This window comes from Carassius carassius, chromosome 19 (assembly GCF_963082965.1).
Source record: "Carassius carassius chromosome 19, fCarCar2.1, whole genome shotgun sequence".
In the NCBI taxonomy this organism is placed as follows: Eukaryota; Metazoa; Chordata; class Actinopteri; order Cypriniformes; family Cyprinidae; genus Carassius; species Carassius carassius.
In genome coordinates this window covers 8,767,156-8,786,887 of record NC_081773.1, presented here as the reverse complement: position 1 = coordinate 8,786,887, position 19,732 = coordinate 8,767,156, and the positions used below count along the sequence as shown (strand labels likewise).

The following is a 19,732-nucleotide window of genomic DNA, read 5'->3' as shown; positions in this document are numbered from 1 at the left end:
TAATTTCTTAACTCATTTGTTTAGTTTTATTTGTATGTAAGGATTACTTGGGTTGTTACCGACATGTCAACAGCACCTTTAAAAATATATTTACAGGGAAAATTTTTGACATGTTCAAAACTTGTTTTACCCGCTGTATACCAGAACACACACACACGTTTGTGTGTGTAAACTGTGGGGACTTTCCATAGACTTCTGTTACTTTTATACTGACCAAACAATATTTTTTTATCCCCTAACCCTAAACCTACCCCTTACAGAAAACCTGTTTGCATTGTTACACTTTGAGATAAACATAAGCAAACAATTATAAAATATTTCACAGCATTACTGTTTTACTGTATTTTTTACTCATAATAAAGACTTCTTTAAATAAAGTAAAATCCAATAAAATCTTACGGACACCAAAATGTGTATGAGAGAGAGCGAGAGAGAGTACTTGCTTATGCTACATTGTGGGGACATTTGGTCGCATGTGTTTTTTTTTTTTTTTTAAGAAGTCTTTTATGAATACAGTAAAACAGTAATGCTGAAATATTTTTACAATTTCAATCAACTGTTTATTATTTTGATATATAAAAAGCAATCTATTTATTCCTGCATTGGCAAAGTTGAATTTTCATCTACAGCAAAAAAGCTTGCAGCCAAAACATTCTTAGCAAGAGCGTCTTTGGTCTTTGAACCATTTGCGCTTTATATTAAGTATGTAGAAGAGTGACCTCCTGATGCAGTTTCTGAAATCCTCAAGGATGAAGCTCATACTACAGCTGTGATGGAGTGACTGTCACACCTCCAGAGCTCCACACCCCGACGGTTGTGTTTCATGCAGCAAGAAATCGCATCAGTGGAAACAAAGGCAATTCTCTGAAATCAAACTACAACGGCAGCCGCTATAACATCTTCAACCTGTTTTGGATTTTCACGGCTCATCGCCCAACAAATACACGGACTTCAGAGGATAAAAGGTAAAATCAGCACACAATCTGACTGGGTTTATCACGTCACATCTGGCTAGCGCGCGAGCGCACGTGAGAACTGAAATGTTGCATCAGTTGACATGTATCGTGTGATCAATGCACACCACGCAATAATGAAAACAATTATTATGCGTATCACTCTTAGACATTTTCTAAAAATGTAATTCGAATATATCCGTTTCCTATCGTGTGATATATAAATTTCATCTATACTACACATTTAATTCTGAATGTTTTAGTGCATTTGTAAACAGTTAAGATTTCACTGCAAATACTGTGTTCTGCTTTTGTATTTAAATAACCAATGAATGTCTTCCTGAAAAACATGCTGCTAAAGACTGAATTGTTGTGTGTCTTCGTTTTTAGTCTTTCTATTTAAGATTAGTTTAGATTGATGTTTACACTTAGGTTATGGATTCTGTAGTATAAGATGCAAAGATGAATTTTTGGTGGGTGTCTAAAAATAGCACCCAGTAACATTAACGCCACTGTGTTCAGTAGGAAACACCTTGGTTTATTTTTAATTCACATATAAGCATTGGCGCCTAAATTAAAATGTGTTACACATGCTGCTAGACATATAGCATGTAACATTATATATTATAACAGGAATGAATAAGAATTTGAAGCAATAGTGTGCAATGAAAGTAAACTACAATTACAGGGCCATCAGCCATATTTGCAACTAAACAGGTTAAACAAAATAATAATACTAATCGACTATTAACAATATACAGTAGTCTTATGCATGATGTAATTGCTGATATTATTAGTATTTATTATTTTATTTATCCTTGTGTTAAAAAAAATATAAATAAAATAAATCTGTGCCCGTGTTGGCAACTGGACACTTAAACATACAAATAACTGTTATCGGTTTTGTTCACAAAGTTATATTGGTCTCTAGTTTTTAATAACACTTAAGCCAATGGCTGTCTAAAAACTGGCATGGGTGCTAGATGGATGCTGAATGGGTCAATTAATACATCAATGTCTTAGAAACAGCCATGACAAAGACTAAGTGAGATTGATTTGTGGATGTTGTTTTAGTTGCTAAACTTATTGTACACTGATTTCTATAGGCTACTCACTGTACAGAGTATACATGAATATATAAACTACATTGTGTTCTACATTACAAAATAAATATTACATTGTTCAGAACATATTTCATTGTATATTTATTCTTATCTTGTTGTTATTCCATTATTATGTTTCAAACATTTTATATTTTATGGTGCATAACAGCATACTTCAAATTTCTTAGGATATTTTGATTCTGTTACCTGATTCTCATGCTTCTGTTTGTCATATGTCCTTTTGTCATCACCTGTACCCCAGTGTCTGATCCACACCGTATGCCCAAAAATCTTAAATAATGTATGCTGATAATTACATATGAATCCCCAATGGATGGTATTGTACTGTAGACTTCATATACTGTGAGTTTCTAAATATATTGACAGCCATATGTATAAAGATCAATGAGAAAAAAATTCAATATATTCACCATAATGTCCACTGTCCCTCTCAATTTGATAAACGAGACATAGAGCAGGAACGATATTTCATTGACCATGAAAATCTGATTGGCCAACCCATGATCACTACTTGAAATATGGCTAGAAGTATGCCCTCAGATTAGTATGTGTTACTGTCCTGCTGTGTTTTGCAGGTATTCTGGTCTTTTCTAAGACAATGGAGGTGTCAGAGGATGACATGCAGAGATGTGTGATGAATTCTTGGAATTTGCATTCCCCTTTATATCTGCACTGTCCTTAGCAAAGAACAGCCCAGTGTAACCATGGCAACAGCAGCATCCTCTGAGTGAGCATCATTCTCTCTTTCGTCTGTAAACATGATGATTGTGGTTCGTATATGCTTACCATATTGCTCATATTGTGCTTTGCACAGATTGCTTTACAGATGTTTAAGCATAAAAATATAAAAATATTACAAGAATGTTTTCACCATATGTCATTACTGAATAATGCAATTCTCATGTGCTGTCATAAAAATGTCACTCACTGAAATCCTATCACAGACTGCACCTCTGTGCTCTTAAAGGGATAGTTCACCCAAAAATGAAAATTCTGTCATTATTTACTCACTTTTCTTTATGTCATTTAAACCTGTATAATTTTCATTCTTGAGCTGAACACAAAAGATGTTTAGAAAAACCTTTCAAATCAAGTCAAGTCAAAAAAAATTTGTGATGCACTTTTCTAAATTGTTGATATTGATGTTTATAATTTCTTAATATCACCATGCCTTATAGTTACATTAAGCAGATGGATGATTATAAAGTGGACATTTTGTGATGACACAAGCAGTCAAGCCACTGAGATTTGCCATATAGCATATATTGCCCTTCGGGAGTGTACTACATACTTATATATCCAACAATTTATAATGAGCTGCATGATAATAGTTTTGTCAAAAACATGCTCATCAAGCCTGCATTTATTTGATCATAAATACAGTCAAAACAGTAATGTTGTAAAATATTATTACAATTCAAAATAACTTTCCTATTTAATTATATTTTAAAATGTAATGTATCTAAAGTGTAATTTATTTTAGTTGTTATTAATATACCTCAAACTTATGTTCTTCTGTTACAGGTAATGTTTTACAGAAGAGAGTTTCACTTAATGGTAGCTCACAGGACCATGGCAAAGATTTATCTATGACTTTCCAGCCTTGGATGGATAATACCTGGTAGCAGCCGCCATGTTTACATGTAATGGCAGCTCATTGGAGGGGTGTGGTCTTCTTGAACCAATAGAAACTGAGATGCAAGAGTCTGATACTGCCCTAATGCCCACCACTCTCAGGGTGGCACTGGCTGCCATCATGATCTTCATGATCACCATTGGTTTTCTTGGCAATGCCATTGTGTGTCTGATAGTGTATCAGAAGCCAGCCATGCGTTCAGCAATTAATCTGCTCTTGGCCACACTGGCTTTTTCAGACATCATGCTGTCACTGCTATGCATGCCATTCACTGCAGTCACTCTCGCAACTACGGACTGGAGTTTCGGAGTGGAATTCTGCCGCATATCTGTCATGCTCTACTGGCTGTTTGTTCTAGAAGGTGTGTCTATACTTCTGATCATCAGCGTTGATCGGTTCCTCATTATAGTTCAACGGCAGGACAAGCTGACGCCCCATCGGGCGAAAATTCTTATTGCCGCGTCATGGGCTCTGTCACTTTGTGTGTCCCTACCATCTGTGCTCGGCTGGAGGACAGCAGCGATCGGGGCACAAGTACCGCAATGCATTCTGGGATACAGTGAATCGCTGGCGGACCGGGGTTACACAGTTCTGCTTGCTGTTGCTGTGTTTTTTGTGCCATTTGGAGTGATGTCATATTCCTATCTGTGTATTCTCAACACAGTTCGACGCAATGCACTGCGCATCCATAATCACACCAGCGAAGGCAGCGTCGCTATTAACCATGTCAGCAAGTTGGGTTTAACAGGTCTGCAGCGACCCCAAGTCAATGTGGACATGAGTTTTAAAACCAGGGCCTTCACCACTATCCTCATCCTGTTCATTGGCTTCTCTGTGTGTTGGCTGCCACATACGGTGGTGAGTCTGCTGGCGGTGTTCAGTAGACGCTTCTACCTCAGCCCGGCCTTTTACCCCATCAGCATCGGGGCACTGTGGTTGAGTTACCTCAAGGCAGTCTTTAACCCAGTGATATACTGCTGGAGAATCCGCAAGTTTCGTGAAGCCTGCCTGGAGTTCATGCCCAAGACCTGTCATCTCTGTCCCAAGATTCCTGGGCGAAGTCGCAGGCGTATAAGACCCAGCAACATCTATGTGTGCAGCAGTGAGACCCAGTCTTCTGTCTAGGGTTTGCACCAAAGTAAAATGAAGATAATGTTAAGATATGAAACATTTAAAGTCATGTTTATAAAGGATACTTATGAACTAAAAAACTTTACAAATAACTCCTCCCACCATAATCTGCAGTGATGAAGGAAACAGCATCTGCTGTCTGAAATTCATCAGAGCAATATACATAAATGTTCCTGAACACAGTAATTTCTTTATTTTTCTGTTGGAAAGGCTTCTGCAGACTCTGCAGTTTTGTAAAACATGAAAAATTGGCAAATAAATTAAATAAACTGGTGATCTACTGGACATTTTTGATAGAATTTGTCATGGTTAAGTGAGTTTTTCATTCTTTTAATTTTTTTATGCATTTGACTGATATTTTTAACCAAAGCAACTTACAGTGCATTCAAGCTGTACATTTGATCTGTTTGTGCAACCCACTGGGTAACAAAACCTTGAGCTTTTTCGTATCAATTTGAAATATATGGTATACCTTCAAGCTGTGCTTGTCAGTAATGTTAACCATCTTGAGTTTGCCTTGAACACCAGTCCCAAAGTGATACTGCATGACTGGTTGGTTTAAACTGAAAGATGTTTGTCCAAAATGTGTTTTCCTTTTAGAAAAATAAATAAATAAATAATAATAATAATAATAAATGCCAAACCTAAATTATTCTTCTTGTTTCTTAATTTTTACAACATAATTATGATTTCTGCTTACTGTTTTCAGTCATTTACCACTTTGAATTAATAATTTTGCTTATGCAAATTCATAAAGATATCATCATAGACACTTTCACCATCCCTGAAATATTTGGAATGCATCATCTTCATAAGCGTGGCATTTTCTGTAAAGTCAATCTTAGAATGTTTTTTTTTCAGTAACTTTGGAACATTAAGCCTATATAAATATTGTCAATATACAGTAGAAATCTGTCAATACTGAAGAACAAAAAAGGGAAGAATATGTGTTTTCCAAAGGCTGATCCTAGTGTCAAAAAAGCAGATTGGAGGATGGCAAATGTAATATCTATGGAAGACATATTCTGGTAGCAAATAGCTAAGTAGCCTACACAAAACTGATTAAGTGAAATACACAACATTCACAACAAATAAATACAATGTTTAGTTGATATGGTTATTAGCCAGTGCTAGCAGTTAATGGACAAATATTTGCTCATTAATTGTCTATTCATTAAATCAATCTGTAACATGGGGTTCTTTGGGACTGTACATCCATGTATATAAAAAAATAAAGATGAAATATGAAAATATGTGTAAATTTGAAATAACTTTATCATAAGTTACTGCAGGTGGCAGTAATGGTCATACGCTGTTAAACGTCGGTCACATAAGCGCAGAACAAAAGCGCTTCTTCCTGCGCTCTCCGGAAACCGATGAGAAGCATGGCGTCACACAGGACAGACAGAACGAAAAGCGCCACATCAAACACTGGAGATGTTCCCAACCTCGACCTCCTCCTTAACCCAGAGCTTCTTTCTCCGGAGTTCATTCAGCTTACGTTACTCGAGGTGAGGTTGAGAGCCATTTGACATCTGTCAGGTTACTGCAGGCTTCATCGCATAACGTGCTTGTTTCTTATATGAACATAATAATAATCATATTTTAGTTGTTTTTGGTGAGCTCAGGCTTTTTTGTAAAGTGTATTTTAATAAGATCAAGTAGAAATGTCTGATGTCCGAGGAGTGAGTCACAGAACAGTAGCAAACGAGCGGTGGCTGTGTTGTGTTGTAGAGGAAGATCGCAGTGGGTGATGAAGAGGACCGCGAGCGGCTCACAGATCTGTACCTGCGGCATGTCATCCCTCTCCCGCAGAGGGACCTGCCCAACAGCCGCTGGGGGAGGCGCGTGGAGCGGAGCCGAGCGAGTCAGAGGTAACTTACTGCACACTCGCTAGGACATCGGTAAAATAGTACACGTGACATCAGGGGTTCAACCGTAATATTACAAGGCTGCGAGAATACACTTTGTGCGCAAAGAAACCAATAATAACATAATTTATTAAACAATTATTCTCCCCGAGTTACCACATTCTAACATTTTGGAGATTACCCCAGAACGTAATCAGCGTCGTTTACGTTCAGTAGAAAGCGTCTATGTGCTAAATGTAAACAATGATGATAACGGACAATATTTGGCTGAGATGCAACTATTTAAAAACCTTGAATCTAAGGGTGCAAAAAATCTTAATATTGAGAAAATCACTTTTAAAGTTGTCCAAATGAAGTTCTTAGCAATGCATATTTCTCATCAAAACGTAAGTTTTGGTATATTTACAGGAGGAAATTTACAAAATATTTTCATTATTTGTATCATGTACAGAATTGCTTATGCACAGTCATCGATCACTAATAACAATTTCATGATTATGAACCCAGATTTTTTTGGCCAAAAACACAATTTACAAGAGAGCAGAAAGTAAAATGTATAGTAAAAAACAACAACCTTATTCATCTGAACTACTGAATAATAGTTTATGCATGTTATTATGCATACATCCACACAAATATGCAAAGGTCATTATTCCAAAATATTTAACTCCAGAATTCCAGACCACTTTGTAATAATCACAGATACTCTTTCTTTTTGCCGAAGCTTTGAAATCTCATTGCCGTTGCTTGTTTGTTGACCATAATCTAATATTTAATATTTTCATGGCTGCGTTCTGTACCTGAATGAGAATGTCCAAAGTATTTTCTCTATTTGTCTTCAGTTCAAGCAGTGATAGTGGCAGGAAGAGGCCGTTGATTGTGTTTGACGGCAGCTCTAAGAACACTGGCAGTGTTAAGATGAAGAAACCTGATCCTTCACCAGCTCCTGTCACCACAGACCGACTAAAGCCTCCAGTGTCCAGCATCAATCTCACAAACCCCATACGCAAGCTCTCTGGGAACTCTACAAACTCTTCCTCCAATTCCTCTAACAAGACCTCAGTGTCATTACCAGGGGCCGGTCCCAAGAGCCCCTGTAATGACTCCAAAACGGCCAACTCCTCAGCACATTCAAACAACACCACGTCTAAACTGAAGCGCTTGTCCCCCAGTGATGGAGAACCCAACACTAGTGTGAGTATAAAACTAACTCCATGGAAAAAGTGCCTATTTAGCTTGACGGGTGTTGTGTGGAGTAGATAAGAGTGAGTCTTTTTAGGTTTTCTGATGGTAATTCTTTGATTTTTTTTTTTTTTTGTGGCAGAAGGACATTAAGTCACCTGATGCAAAGAAAAAGATTCAACATGTCACATGGCCATAATCTGTGAAGTCATCTGGGATGGACATTTAACGCCACTGATGTCGTCTGCTGGGTCTCTGAGGCAAAGACAGACCCTAGAATTTGAAAGATGGGTTCTTGTCACACATCTTTACTTCCCAGCCTCAGGAAAGGTGACTTGTGAAATGTGACCCTCTGGTTTTTTCACACTAGGAAACACTTCTGCTTTTGACTTGATGCGTGGTGAAAGAACTGAGACATTCCTAGCAGTTTTATGTTAGACTGATCAGTTTATCACTTTTTTTAGCAATATAATTTTTGCAATGAACACATTTTCCATTTTGAGTGAATCTTGTTGGTAAATCAAATCCACTAAGATGGAGAAGGGACATGCTTTCCAATGGACTGCAGTGTATTACTGGTATAGGAGTATTCCCAGTAACTGGATGTGACTGTACTGAGTGGCATTTCGAAGAAATCTCTTATTTCTCCAATAAAATATTTGCTTTGATCAGTTTTAGATCAGGATAGGCCTGTCCAAGTGCTTTAGCCATTATCAGGTAAATCCCTCGACCATGTTTGTATTACTAGCCCCAAAGGGCCAAAATACAATTGTGATGTGTATTGCATCATGCGTTGATGTCTTTAAGTGAGAAAACGATATGAAGGGTGTTTCACATGTACGTGTTTTAGTGGTGGTCTTTTCTAGACATTATGAATTGAGTTTTTATTGACCTGCATGGAATGTTCCTCAGTGACAAGCCTGATCAAATAAATGACTCAGAGCATTAGTCACGGTGTTTGTGAATCTTTTTTTTTTTTCTTTTTTTTTTAATTATTAATTCATTGCCCTGATTATTATACATTTATAACAAGTATAATATACTTAAGTTAATAATGGATCAGTGAAATTTACAGTCAATATCCGTAAAATAAAAGTTTGTTAATTAAATTCCTATAACCAAATCCTGTTACAATATGAACCAAACCCGGGCTATTCTAAAAGGTTAAACATAGTAATAAGAACCAAGTCATCAAATCTATAAAACGTTACAAATGGATGTGAAACACTTGTTGACTGCTTTCCCTACACTATGTGCTCCATCTTCAAGATGTTTCACTAGTTCACGCTTACATATAATTAGCTGAGGTATGGTATGCGTATTTGGCGTGCTGTCCGGGGAAGGGCTCCGAGCTCGGGAATGGCCCGAACCTAGAGTACCCCCGCTTCCCTGTCTATTTATAAAGTGAACTCAAAGTGAGGAGATGGGGTGGAGGAGGGATGCTGATAAACCGTCAATGGATAGAGGTAAGTCAGCGATATTTATACTATGGGATTGATTACTTGATTATGGTCCACCTGTGTTGATTAGGCTAAGTATCTGACGCGCTCCTCCCGAATCTTATTAATAAAATTACATTTAAACCTAGACACAGTTCACATTAGTCTTCAGAACTCATTTCAAGCATTAAAGCATAACGTTTTTTGACAAAATATATTTTGCATATGCCCTGATAATAGGATGCACATTGTTTTGCATGGACTGTCAACGCTAGTTGGCTCTATTGTCCTGTTATATTGTTTGAGCTGTACTGATAGTTCAGTTCATGTCATTCAATTAGAGAAACAAAAAAACATGTAGTTGATTTATTTTAATAAGCTTTATTGATATTGCATTAAATGTACTTTATTTAGAATTCGTTCTCAACTGTTAGATACACGTAAAGACCAAAATACTTTTTTTGCAAGTTAAGACATGGGTTATGCAACACATCAGAGAGCTTGTTAGACATTTGAAAGAGATATAAATGGTTATTATCCTCACTCTTACAGTTTAATCTTTAAGACCGATTCTTTCCTCAGTCTTCATGTTAAAGCAAGATGAAACTCTTCTGAAATATAGAAAATCTGCCTCTTGCTATACATACACTATTATAATCTTTGCTACAACAATGTTATGTATGTTTCCATGGAGTACCTAAATGTATTCAATGTTCACACTGTTTCATGCTTTGCCAAAGCTTTGGTTTTAACATTTCAAGCATGTCATGCATGCTCGAATTGTTTCTTGCTGGCTTTCACATGTCTTTGCCACACTCAGGACACAGGATGTCATCTCTCTCGGTCAGGAAACCTCTGCCCACCAAAGACACCGAGCACTTTTTGCAGTTGAAACAGTCGTTGTGCCACTGGCGCTCTTCAAAGGAGATGTACTTGCTTCCTCCAAGTCCTATATGTGATTGCAAACATGTTATGAGCACTGGCAAACAAAGAGATGTTGCTGTATTGCATAACAGTTTATGGGTGCTGGCAGATTTGAAACAGGGTTGACAATTTAAGAGTTTCCCCCCTTTCAGTTCTGGAATTTGAATTGGCCATGTGCTGCAGGATAATGAAAGTTTTGCAACTTCAGGGAATATTCTGGTACATTAAATGAAAGTTAATTCAATGAATATAATGAGAATGTTTAAAAAAAATGACTATAACAGTACTAAAAATATATAGTATATTTGTATTTAAATAATTTAGACTGAAAGCTTTTAAATGTACATTTTTAATCTAATGTTTGTTTTTTATTTTTATTTCAGCTTTATTGCAATTAACAAAAAATATATATTTGTGATAATTTAAGTTTTAGCTAACAAAAACAACATTGAATTATATTCAAGAATGGGCTTGTGATTTAAATACATTCTCAATTTAATTCTGAATGGCACACAACCCTGATTCCAAACCATCATGCATGATCGGTTTGATCAGAATTGAGGTAATTCCGTATCGAAGCTTTTCTATTTTTGTAGTTCTATTTGTTGGATTGTGCATACCGCTGATGGGGGTGGTGCAGGAGGCACATTTCTTGGCATACAAGTTGCAGAAGCAGTTGAGGCAGTAAGCAAAGTCATCACGAGAGGTGAAGCGCTGGCCAGACAGCTGCTGCTTACAGCCAGTGCACAGGAAACAGTCCTTGTGCCACGGCTGGTCATGGTACGTCACACCGCCAGTGGTGATGGGCTACACAGACAAGAAAGGAGAAGACATAGGATCTAAATAACATACCTCCCTGTTATTTATTAATAGAATAGCTTGCTTTTGTGATTGCATGAACTATATTTCACTTGTAGTTGACTGGTGTCTTAATGTTTAATGTACTTGAAGTTTGTATATTTAACTCCTGTGTTGTAGCTTGTAGGTTACTTCAGATGTGACTACCTTCTTGCAGTGAACACACTGCATGGCAAACTGCTTTTCGTAGCAGGGCACGCAGTAGTTATGGTTGTCTTTGGGGATGAAGCTCTTGGTGCCAATTGGCTGCTGGCAGCGCTGGCATGTAAAGCAGGTCTCATGCCAGCTGTTTCCTTTATGCTCCATCTTCCTGGAGCCTGAGGGAGAGAAGAGAGCCATCTTAACCCAAATACAACAACATCCCTCTTATGAAGTGAAGCATGTTAAAATGATACTGCGATCCATAACACTCAAAGTACATATTATGAAAAATGTACAATTCACAAAGTTTATGCCAAATTCTATAAGAACCAAATCTATATAAATAATCATTGCAGGACACAATATTGGTTGTATATAGTCTTATCAGTCACAGATGACAGATAACCGTTATCAGGCTTACAGTACTCCCCATTTGATCTGTAATACAGCAGGAAAGTTTAGCTGTTAAGTAGACAGAGCATAATTCTTTTTTAACACATCCAGACGAAAGGCCAATAAACACCAGCCATGGTGCACCGGCCAGCAGTGGTGTAAACAGAGACAACACAGAGTTTCATTGTTTTAAAATGTCTGGCTCATATCTTTTAAATCCATGTGCTCCAGATTTGAAATATTAAGTTTCGCTCAGTGAGAGCTGGAACATTCCACAGAACTGTGAGCTCAAACTGAATCACATCAATTAAACAGCCAAAACTGCTACTACAAATATAATAAATCTAAACTTGGTTCCATCTATTCATTTCCATTGATGAATATTATAATAAGGGTGGTTGATCATAAAACATAATGGGTTAATAAGATTGTGACATTTTAACATGGTCATGAGGACCTGCTTTTGGAGAGTTCTGAATTAATATCTATTACCAGTTGAGCAGATCACTTGCTTTGGCAAAGATTGACTCTGTGTGAAAGAAAGCTGTTTTAATGGAAAGAATATGTCGCCGAATGGATAATTATTTTTTTTATGGCAGTGTATGAGTATAAAAAACACATCTACTGAAATGAGGTTTTAGTTCCTCCCACAATGAAGGATCTCTTACCAGGCATGATGGTCTTCTTGCACTCATGGCATTTGGAGGAGTACTCATTAGAATAGCACTCGGTGCACAGCAGCTGCTCGTCTTTGGTGGAGAAAGGCTTGTCCACCAGTGAGCGCTTGCACTGGAAGCAGTGGAAACAGTCCTCGTGCCAGTGACGGTCCTTGTAGGACAGATCCTAAAGCCACAAAAGATGTGCTTTCAGGACAATAGTTGAACTAGAGATCGTAACACACATATGGTCCCATCCTCAGTCTGTTTGATGAACTTTTCAGATCTGCAAGCTCTAATCTGATTGGCCGGTTTTACGCAACTTCATAAAGAATGTTATTTGAAGTGCAGTTACCCTGCTGTTGCAGCCGATGGGTTTCTTGCACTCCTCGCAGGTGTTGGAGTACAGGCTCTCATAGCACTTCACACAGTAAGGGTTTTCCTCACGAAGAACATAATTCTTCCCAAACAGAGACTCCTTGCAGTAGTGGCAGTCATAACGCTCTGTCATCTTTACTTCTGCCTTTCAGTCCTGTGATGAAGAGTATGAAGAGATGTGGGAAAATAATCGAAACTTTGAGAAGATGATTGCAATCTTTGCTCATTAACTATTGAGTTGTGAGATATTCAGTCTCGTAACCTAAACTGAATATTTTTCAATACCTTTATATAGAAATACATATTCTACACTATTTCTAGGTCACTTATACAATGATTGTGAAATTATTTCCAGATGTTGGAATGATGTTCTTTGGATCATCTCAAATCATGCTAGAGAACATGATCATCAGATTTTACTTGAGAATTTCATGCATCATTAGAGCAGTGTTATTTTATTATTTCTGATATGCCATTTTAGTTTTTTAAGTTTCCAGTGGATGGAGCTCACTGGAATTCCACAGTGTAGTACATTATAGCATCGTAACCAGCCTGTTATCTCACCTCCAGCTGTCAGCCATTATGTTGTGTATCAGCATGTGTTAGTGTGCATATATAAATATGCCTCTGCTGGCAAGGATGTGATTACCTATAAACATCATCATGAATGGACTTTTTTTCTGAGAATAATCCATCTATTCTGTAATAAGCCAAATAATTATATTGTTACAACACTGGTCCGATTCTAAAGCTGATCCGAAGGCAGATCATTCAAAGAAACGTTGGTGTTCAATTTGTATCTTATTTTAAATTAACTGAGAGAGAAATTGTGATTTCTTCTAAATTATTCTTAATAACAGAATGACATCTACTCACACGGCTGTCTGAGTCCTGGACCTGTTAAGGCTCTCTGTGTATTGTTCCCATGAGCCCTGTGATGCTGAGTGCCGCCTAACTCTGTGCCACCGCCTCAGGGGTCCCCAGTGTCCCGCTCACACTCTGTCCCTGCTCCTCAGCCCCCTGCTGTCCCGCTGTGAGTGTGTCTAACTGAGCCCTCGTCCGGCCAGGGCTTCACTACTACACCAAATCCTTCTCTACTGTTTTACCATAAAAGGCAGCAGATGGAAACTAGGAGAAGCGGCTCTCTTGCTTAAAATCCTTCTAAGAAAATTCTTTGACTTGCACAGTCAGTCCTTCTCTCCCCCCTCCTCTGCTTCCTGTTTGTCTTGCCCTTTTCTGCTGTCTCACTTCTTCAGGCTTTCTCCCTTTCTCCATCCAATTGGCAAGCCATTTAAATTCTTTCCATTAGGTTCTACATCTTTTCTCTCTATCAAAATAGCATACTGCAGGTTATTCTAACTATATTTTCTTGTGGAAATAGTTTGTCCATGACTCTAAGTACAAGTCTGACCGTGACTTACTAGGTACTTTGTACACAGTATGACCATGACCATGTTTTTTGGTAACACTTTAGTATAGGGACCAATTCTCAGTATTAACTTGCTTATTAGCATCCCTATTACCAACATATTGGCTGTTTGTTAGTACGAATAAAAAAGCACATTCTGCATGACCATATTTTACATCCCTAATCCTACCCAACGCCTAAACAACTACCTTACTAAATATAAATAAGAGGATTAAACTCCATTTTGGAGTTTATTGAGGAAAAAAGTAAATGGTTTGTTAATAGTGAGATCATTTTCTCAAAATCTTGCCTTGGCTTTACACAGAACAGATAGTTAGAGTAAAATTACTAAATTAACTCTAACAAAGTTGTTTATGATTTATTAATCAATCACTCTTATCTGTGACTGCTGTAAACCAGTGCTTTTCCAAAACTGTGACATCCTGGTTTTTCAAAGGAAACCGTTTCTTCGGTTTATAGTTGTTTTAACTTATTTTTATGTTTTTTCATCTTATATTATCATTTTAAGTCATCATGAGGCCCTCTGGTTGAGAACCAGTTCTGGAAGTTTCAAAAATCCAGGGCTTTTTTGGAAACATACTGTACAGTACTTACCACTTTGCCATAGACATATCTAAATGTAGGATTCAAAAATCTTGAATTTGGAATGATAAACTAATGTGCAGTGATACTGATGTGCTAAAGCAAGCAAATGAACACACTTTTTGGAAAGAAAATAATTCATTTATGAAATAACATGCAATAGATTAAAGAAATAAGCCCAAAAAAAACTGTGGTTTACAGTGAATTTATAGCAGTTTATAGAAGCGAAGTGCCTAAAACCCCCTTTATTTATATATTTATAAATTCACTGTAAACCACGGATTCACAGTGCTTACGGCTTTTATAAAATATTTCCATAAGGTTTCGCGGAATAAAACAGAGCAAATAAAGTGCAATGATATAAATTAAAACAATATTCTTCCACCAAACAATGTAGTTCATCAGAAACAGTTGTGGTTCGAACAAAGTGATTGCCGAGCAACACACAAAAGTAAACAAAGGTGTGTGTTTGTAGAGTAATTTACAACAGCTTCAAACGCATTTCAACCAATCAGAATCAAGGACCGGAACTCTCCGTTTTATAATGAAATAATTATACTTGGGTTTATTTTCATCTACCACAGTTCATTCTTCTAATTCCTCTTATGTTGTCAAGGGAAATCTTTTTCTAATCTTATTTGTCTTTATTGTCCTGTATTGTTTCTAACCTCCAGTTCAGAAAATACATTGAATTCTCACTATGATTGCCTGCAGCTACCCTGTAAAATTTGACAAGACTAAATTCATTCAAGCAAGTTTGGTGGTAGCTGTAATAATTCAGTTGAAGAATTAAGATGTTTGTTAAAGCTTAAATATCAAAATTATTCATTCTTGACAGTTTGTAAACCCCTCTTTTAAACATATTCACTTTTGTTTATGAAACAAACCCTTGCACCCTTGATCTAAACTGATCTCCTCTAACAAGATCTCTCTCGGGCATGACTTGGTATTTCTCTAATCTCTTTTTTTTTATAATCCTCAGCTGTGCTTGGAGACATCTGAGAGTGTCATCCCACAAACATATCACTCAATGCTTATTAAAAGTATAGCAGAGGTCTGAAAGATTAATGGAAAGCTTTTAGTCGACACTAAAAAGAGAAGCCAGACAGGTGGATGGAAGACTAACCCTCCTGAGATTAAGACCTTGTGTTTGCGCCCCACACACAAACTTCACACCCCCACAATCCAGATCCATGGAGAGAGTGAGACAAGATTCTGACCACCCATCATGACTCTATAAATGTCTTTTATCTTCTCCAGAAATGTTTTAAGAGAGACTTATAGCTGTCATAGACCTTAGTGTGTCATATACAGTTCAAACCCATTAACACATTGAAACCATTTGTTAGTTATTAGATTCAAATAAATACTTTTTGGATTTTTATTTTTAATGCTTCTTGATATATTCACTTAATAGTGACAAGCAATTATGCAGAATGACAGAAGAACAACCATAAAGGAGCAGATGTGATCGACAGATACTAGCACAAATTCGAGTAATTCTGACAGAGAACACAGGTTAGTGATAGTTGTATCATTGCTCACGAGTGTGATCTGGTGTTAGTTATCCACCTGTATAGACACGAGCGCCTGTGGTTCTTACCTCAGGAGAAGAGTTGTCTGTCTCTGAGAAGAGTCCGGCCAGACTGAGCGTGGAGGCTCTCGGCTGGGGTTGAATGCTCTCCTGATTAAATTACTCCACCTATGGGGTGACTAATTGGAGTGGTAGGGTTTGGGCAGGCTTTTCCTATCAAGATGAGCTATAAATACAACACACAATACAACTCTTCCTTTTAAGGTCTCATTCAGTTTTGTGATAATTACATTTATTCTGAAATAAATATAAAAAGATTTTAATCTATTTCAACAATTAAAAAAACAAACAAACATGATTTTATGATAGTTTTGTCTTGTTTTCTAGAAGAAAATATCTAAAAGTATCTAATCCTGAAACATGCTTGAAAAGCAAAATTGTGTTATGACATTAAGACTTATTTTCAGAGGATATATCTTGAATTAAATGTTTAGTCCATTAGTCCAAGCATAACAATTTTATTTAGCTTAAAAAAAGAAATATATATATGTATGTGGTTTATGACTTAGGATTCATCAACAGATGTACATCTGGCAATTTTTTATTTTTATGTATCAGAGTATTCGGTCTTCATGTGTCAATATCACATTGCTATTGATGAAAGTAAAATACAAGCATGGAGAGAAGATTTTGGACCCAAAAGCATATTATGTAAGATTTTCTGTTTCATAGTAATAATTCTTAATCATCTGCGTATTATTCCCTCGCTTTATTTCTGCCCCTCAAGTGTTTGTGAGAGAGAAGCGAGCCAGAGCAAACAAACAACTTGGGGAATGTTTACAGACCTCCTCTCTTGCAGTGGACATTTTTTTTTTTTATTATTGAAACCATTTTAATGTGACAAAACACATTTTTATCTGACTTCAGTTGCCTTTAGTTATGATTCTTTAATTCAGATACAGATGAAGACAGAAAAAAAGTTTATTCATGTTTAAAGTCCATCTAAAAGTAAGTACATAAGTTATTTTAAATTAATTTTCCTTACAAATGGTCTCTTGTGCAAGCAATTTGTGACAATGATCATTTAAACTAATTTATACACTATGGGTTTTGCTTACAATGAAGCACAAGATGCTCTTTGGGAAATTCTCAAATCATATTAGGACATAATGGATCATGTGGCTTGAGTGCACGTGACATTCAGAAAAAGGGATATACTAAGAAAGGCTGAAATCCATGTAAAAAAAATTATTAATTTTTGTTTTCACTTAAATTGTATGGCGATAGTAAAATTTACAATTGCACATATAGCCTACAACAGTGGCCCCAAAAAGTATGGACACAAAAGTAAATCTTAAAGGCATAGTTCACCCAGAAATGAAAATCCTGTCATCATTTATTCACCCTCATGTCTTTCCAAACCTGTATGACTTTTTTCCTTTCCCCTCTGCGCAAAACAAGATATTTTGAGTAACATTAGTAACTAGAATGTACATTTCCTGAAGAAAATGTGAGTGGTGCTTGCAGTGGCAAAACTCGCCCCTCGGTTGCTATGGTGTTGCAATGAGGTTGTTAGGGTACACTGTATAGTTGCTAGGGCAGTTGCTAGGGTACCCAGTGTGGTTGTTAAGGTAATCAGGGCAGTTGCTAGGGTGTTGATATGCAGTTGCTAGGGCGAAACTGCTGGTTTCGTCTGGTCAGAGGAGAGCTGGCCCCCCGACTGAGCCTGGTTTCTCCCAAGGTTTTTTTCTCCATTCTGTCACCGCTGGAGTTTCGGTTCCTTGCCGCCGTCACCTCTGGCTTGCTTAGTTGGGGACACTTCATCTACAGCGATATCGTTGACTTGATTGCAAATAAATGCACAAACACTATTTAAACTGAAAAGAGATGACATCACTGAATTCAATGATGAACTGCCTTTAACTGTCATTTTGCATTATTGACACACTGTTTTCCTAATGAATGTTGTTCAGTTGCTTTGACGCAATGTATTTTGTTTAAAGCGCTATATAAATAAAGGTGACTTAACTTGAATTGACTTGACCTGAGGTGTTTGTTATGCAGATGCTAGTTGTCACAGATCATTACTGTATAGTTTTATAGAGTTCCTAGCCTGATTTAGCACTTAGCTAATCACTATTAGCATGTAGCTATTCACTACTAGCATGACTAGCATGTTGGAATCCTGTTTACTAGCATGGGTCAAAAGAACCAACTCCCATGTCTGTATGATGTTCTGATGCAAAGATATAAGACTTACTAAATGGTTGCTAGGGTACTCTGTTTGGTTGCTAGGGAGTGGCTTGGCAGCTGCCAATGATGATACTTCAAAAGCTGCTTGACAATATAAACCAACCCCCATGTTTGTACATTGTTCTGATGCAGAGATATAGATCTTGCATAATGGTTGATGGGGTACTGTGTTTGGTTGCTAGGGAGTGGCTTGGCAGCTGCCAGTGATGATACTCCAAAGGCTGCTTGCCAGTATGAATGATATAAACCAACCCCCTTGCATTTATGACATTCAGATTTGAAGATATACCTCTATGCTTTGGGTTACTAAGGTGCTCTAAATGGTTGCTAGGGCGTGGCTATGAAGTATTGAAGGTGATTTGTGATTGGCCGTTTGCTGCCCCGAGTCAAACGAGCCCACCCTCATGTTTCTATGACGCTTCTATCCAAAGATATTAGTTTGATGATTTTCAATGGAAGTCTATGGAGCTTGTTACTAAGGTGCTCTATATGGTTGCTAGGGCGTGGCCTGATAGCCTCATAATGATCCTGAGAGTCTGATAGGTTGCCTGAATAAAATGAGCCCACCCCCTTGTCTCTATGACGCACGATTTGACGCCTGTTTCATTGGTCTGTGACAAAAACTGAGGGACAAGTTACGCGCCAAAACGGATCTATAAGAATAATAAGTATGTGAGATAATAATAGCGATGCTTTGCCTCCGGCAAGCACCACTAACAATACAGTTGTGTTTACCACTGAATTTAACTGCATGGACAAAAAAAACCTAATATTTTTAAAACATATTTTTTTATTATTTTTATGTTCCACAGAAGAAAGTCATATGGGTTTGGACTGGCATGAAGGCAAGTAAATATTTTTTTTTTTTGTAGTAAGTGAACAAGTACACATTCCAATCAATCAAACATTTCACAAAAAGATCCTACGAAACAATAAATTCATATTTGGACATTTTCTGGCTCTGAGACATTAGTGGATCATGTTCGTAGTGATGTGATATACTACACCTGTGGACCTAAACTTCAGGAGAACATCATACCTTCCATTGACTCCAGCTGGCATGGTTACATGTGATAGCAAAAAAGATGTGGAGAAATCAGCATCATTTGTTTGAAGACTCCACTGAAATTTACCTTTTAAGTGTTTTTTTTTATTTTTGGGTGTAAAAATAGGAAGTATAGGGTTATAAGACTTTCAAGAAGTATCCCCCGCTCTCACCACTTAATACCATACACTTTGACCCTAAAT

At 37.2% G+C, this 19,732-nt stretch overlaps 3 protein-coding genes across 6 annotated transcripts in view; 2 read left to right on the top strand and 1 right to left on the bottom strand.

The window, feature by feature from the left end:
• Positions 1 to 5,374, top strand: part of LOC132094678 (high-affinity lysophosphatidic acid receptor-like) — a 50,895-nt gene extending 45,521 nt beyond the window's left edge. Inside the window, exons 2-4 of one of the 3 annotated variants that reach the window (XM_059499340.1) lie at positions 830 to 965; positions 2,653 to 2,804; positions 3,602 to 5,374. In XM_059499340.1, the coding sequence (XP_059355323.1) occupies positions 3,711 to 4,838 (1,128 nt within the window). In that variant the 5' untranslated portion in view covers positions 830 to 965; positions 2,653 to 2,804; positions 3,602 to 3,710 and the 3' untranslated portion in view covers positions 4,839 to 5,374. Of the gene's footprint in view, positions 1 to 824; positions 966 to 2,652; positions 2,848 to 3,601 lie in introns of those variants that run through there. The other 2 variants (XM_059499342.1, XM_059499341.1) reach the window with 2 other exon arrangements.
• An 818-nt stretch (positions 5,375 to 6,192) lies between these two features.
• Positions 6,193 to 8,555, top strand: c19h2orf49 (chromosome 19 C2orf49 homolog). Of its 2 annotated transcripts, none has more exons than XM_059499339.1 (4): positions 6,193 to 6,355; positions 6,579 to 6,718; positions 7,558 to 7,909; positions 8,043 to 8,555. In XM_059499339.1, the coding sequence occupies exons 1-4, from the start codon at positions 6,221 to 6,223 to the stop codon at positions 8,094 to 8,096; spliced, it is 681 nt and encodes a 226-aa protein (XP_059355322.1). In that variant the 5' UTR covers positions 6,193 to 6,220; the 3' UTR covers positions 8,097 to 8,555. The 2 variants fall into 2 exon arrangements, with proteins under 2 accessions (XP_059355322.1, XP_059355321.1); XM_059499338.1 differs by having other exon boundaries at positions 6,194 to 6,355; positions 8,040 to 8,555.
• A 1,142-nt stretch (positions 8,556 to 9,697) lies between these two features.
• fhl2a (four and a half LIM domains 2a) lies at positions 9,698 to 13,821 on the bottom strand. Its single transcript, XM_059499703.1, has 6 exons — positions 13,563 to 13,821; positions 12,664 to 12,840; positions 12,321 to 12,495; positions 11,266 to 11,435; positions 10,881 to 11,067; positions 9,698 to 10,285 (listed from the first exon to the last, which is right to left on the bottom strand). The coding sequence occupies exons 2-6, from the start codon at positions 12,817 to 12,819 to the stop codon at positions 10,134 to 10,136; spliced, it is 840 nt and encodes a 279-aa protein (XP_059355686.1). The 5' UTR covers positions 12,820 to 12,840; positions 13,563 to 13,821; the 3' UTR covers positions 9,698 to 10,133.
• Positions 13,822 to 19,732: the final 5,911 nt, after the last annotated feature.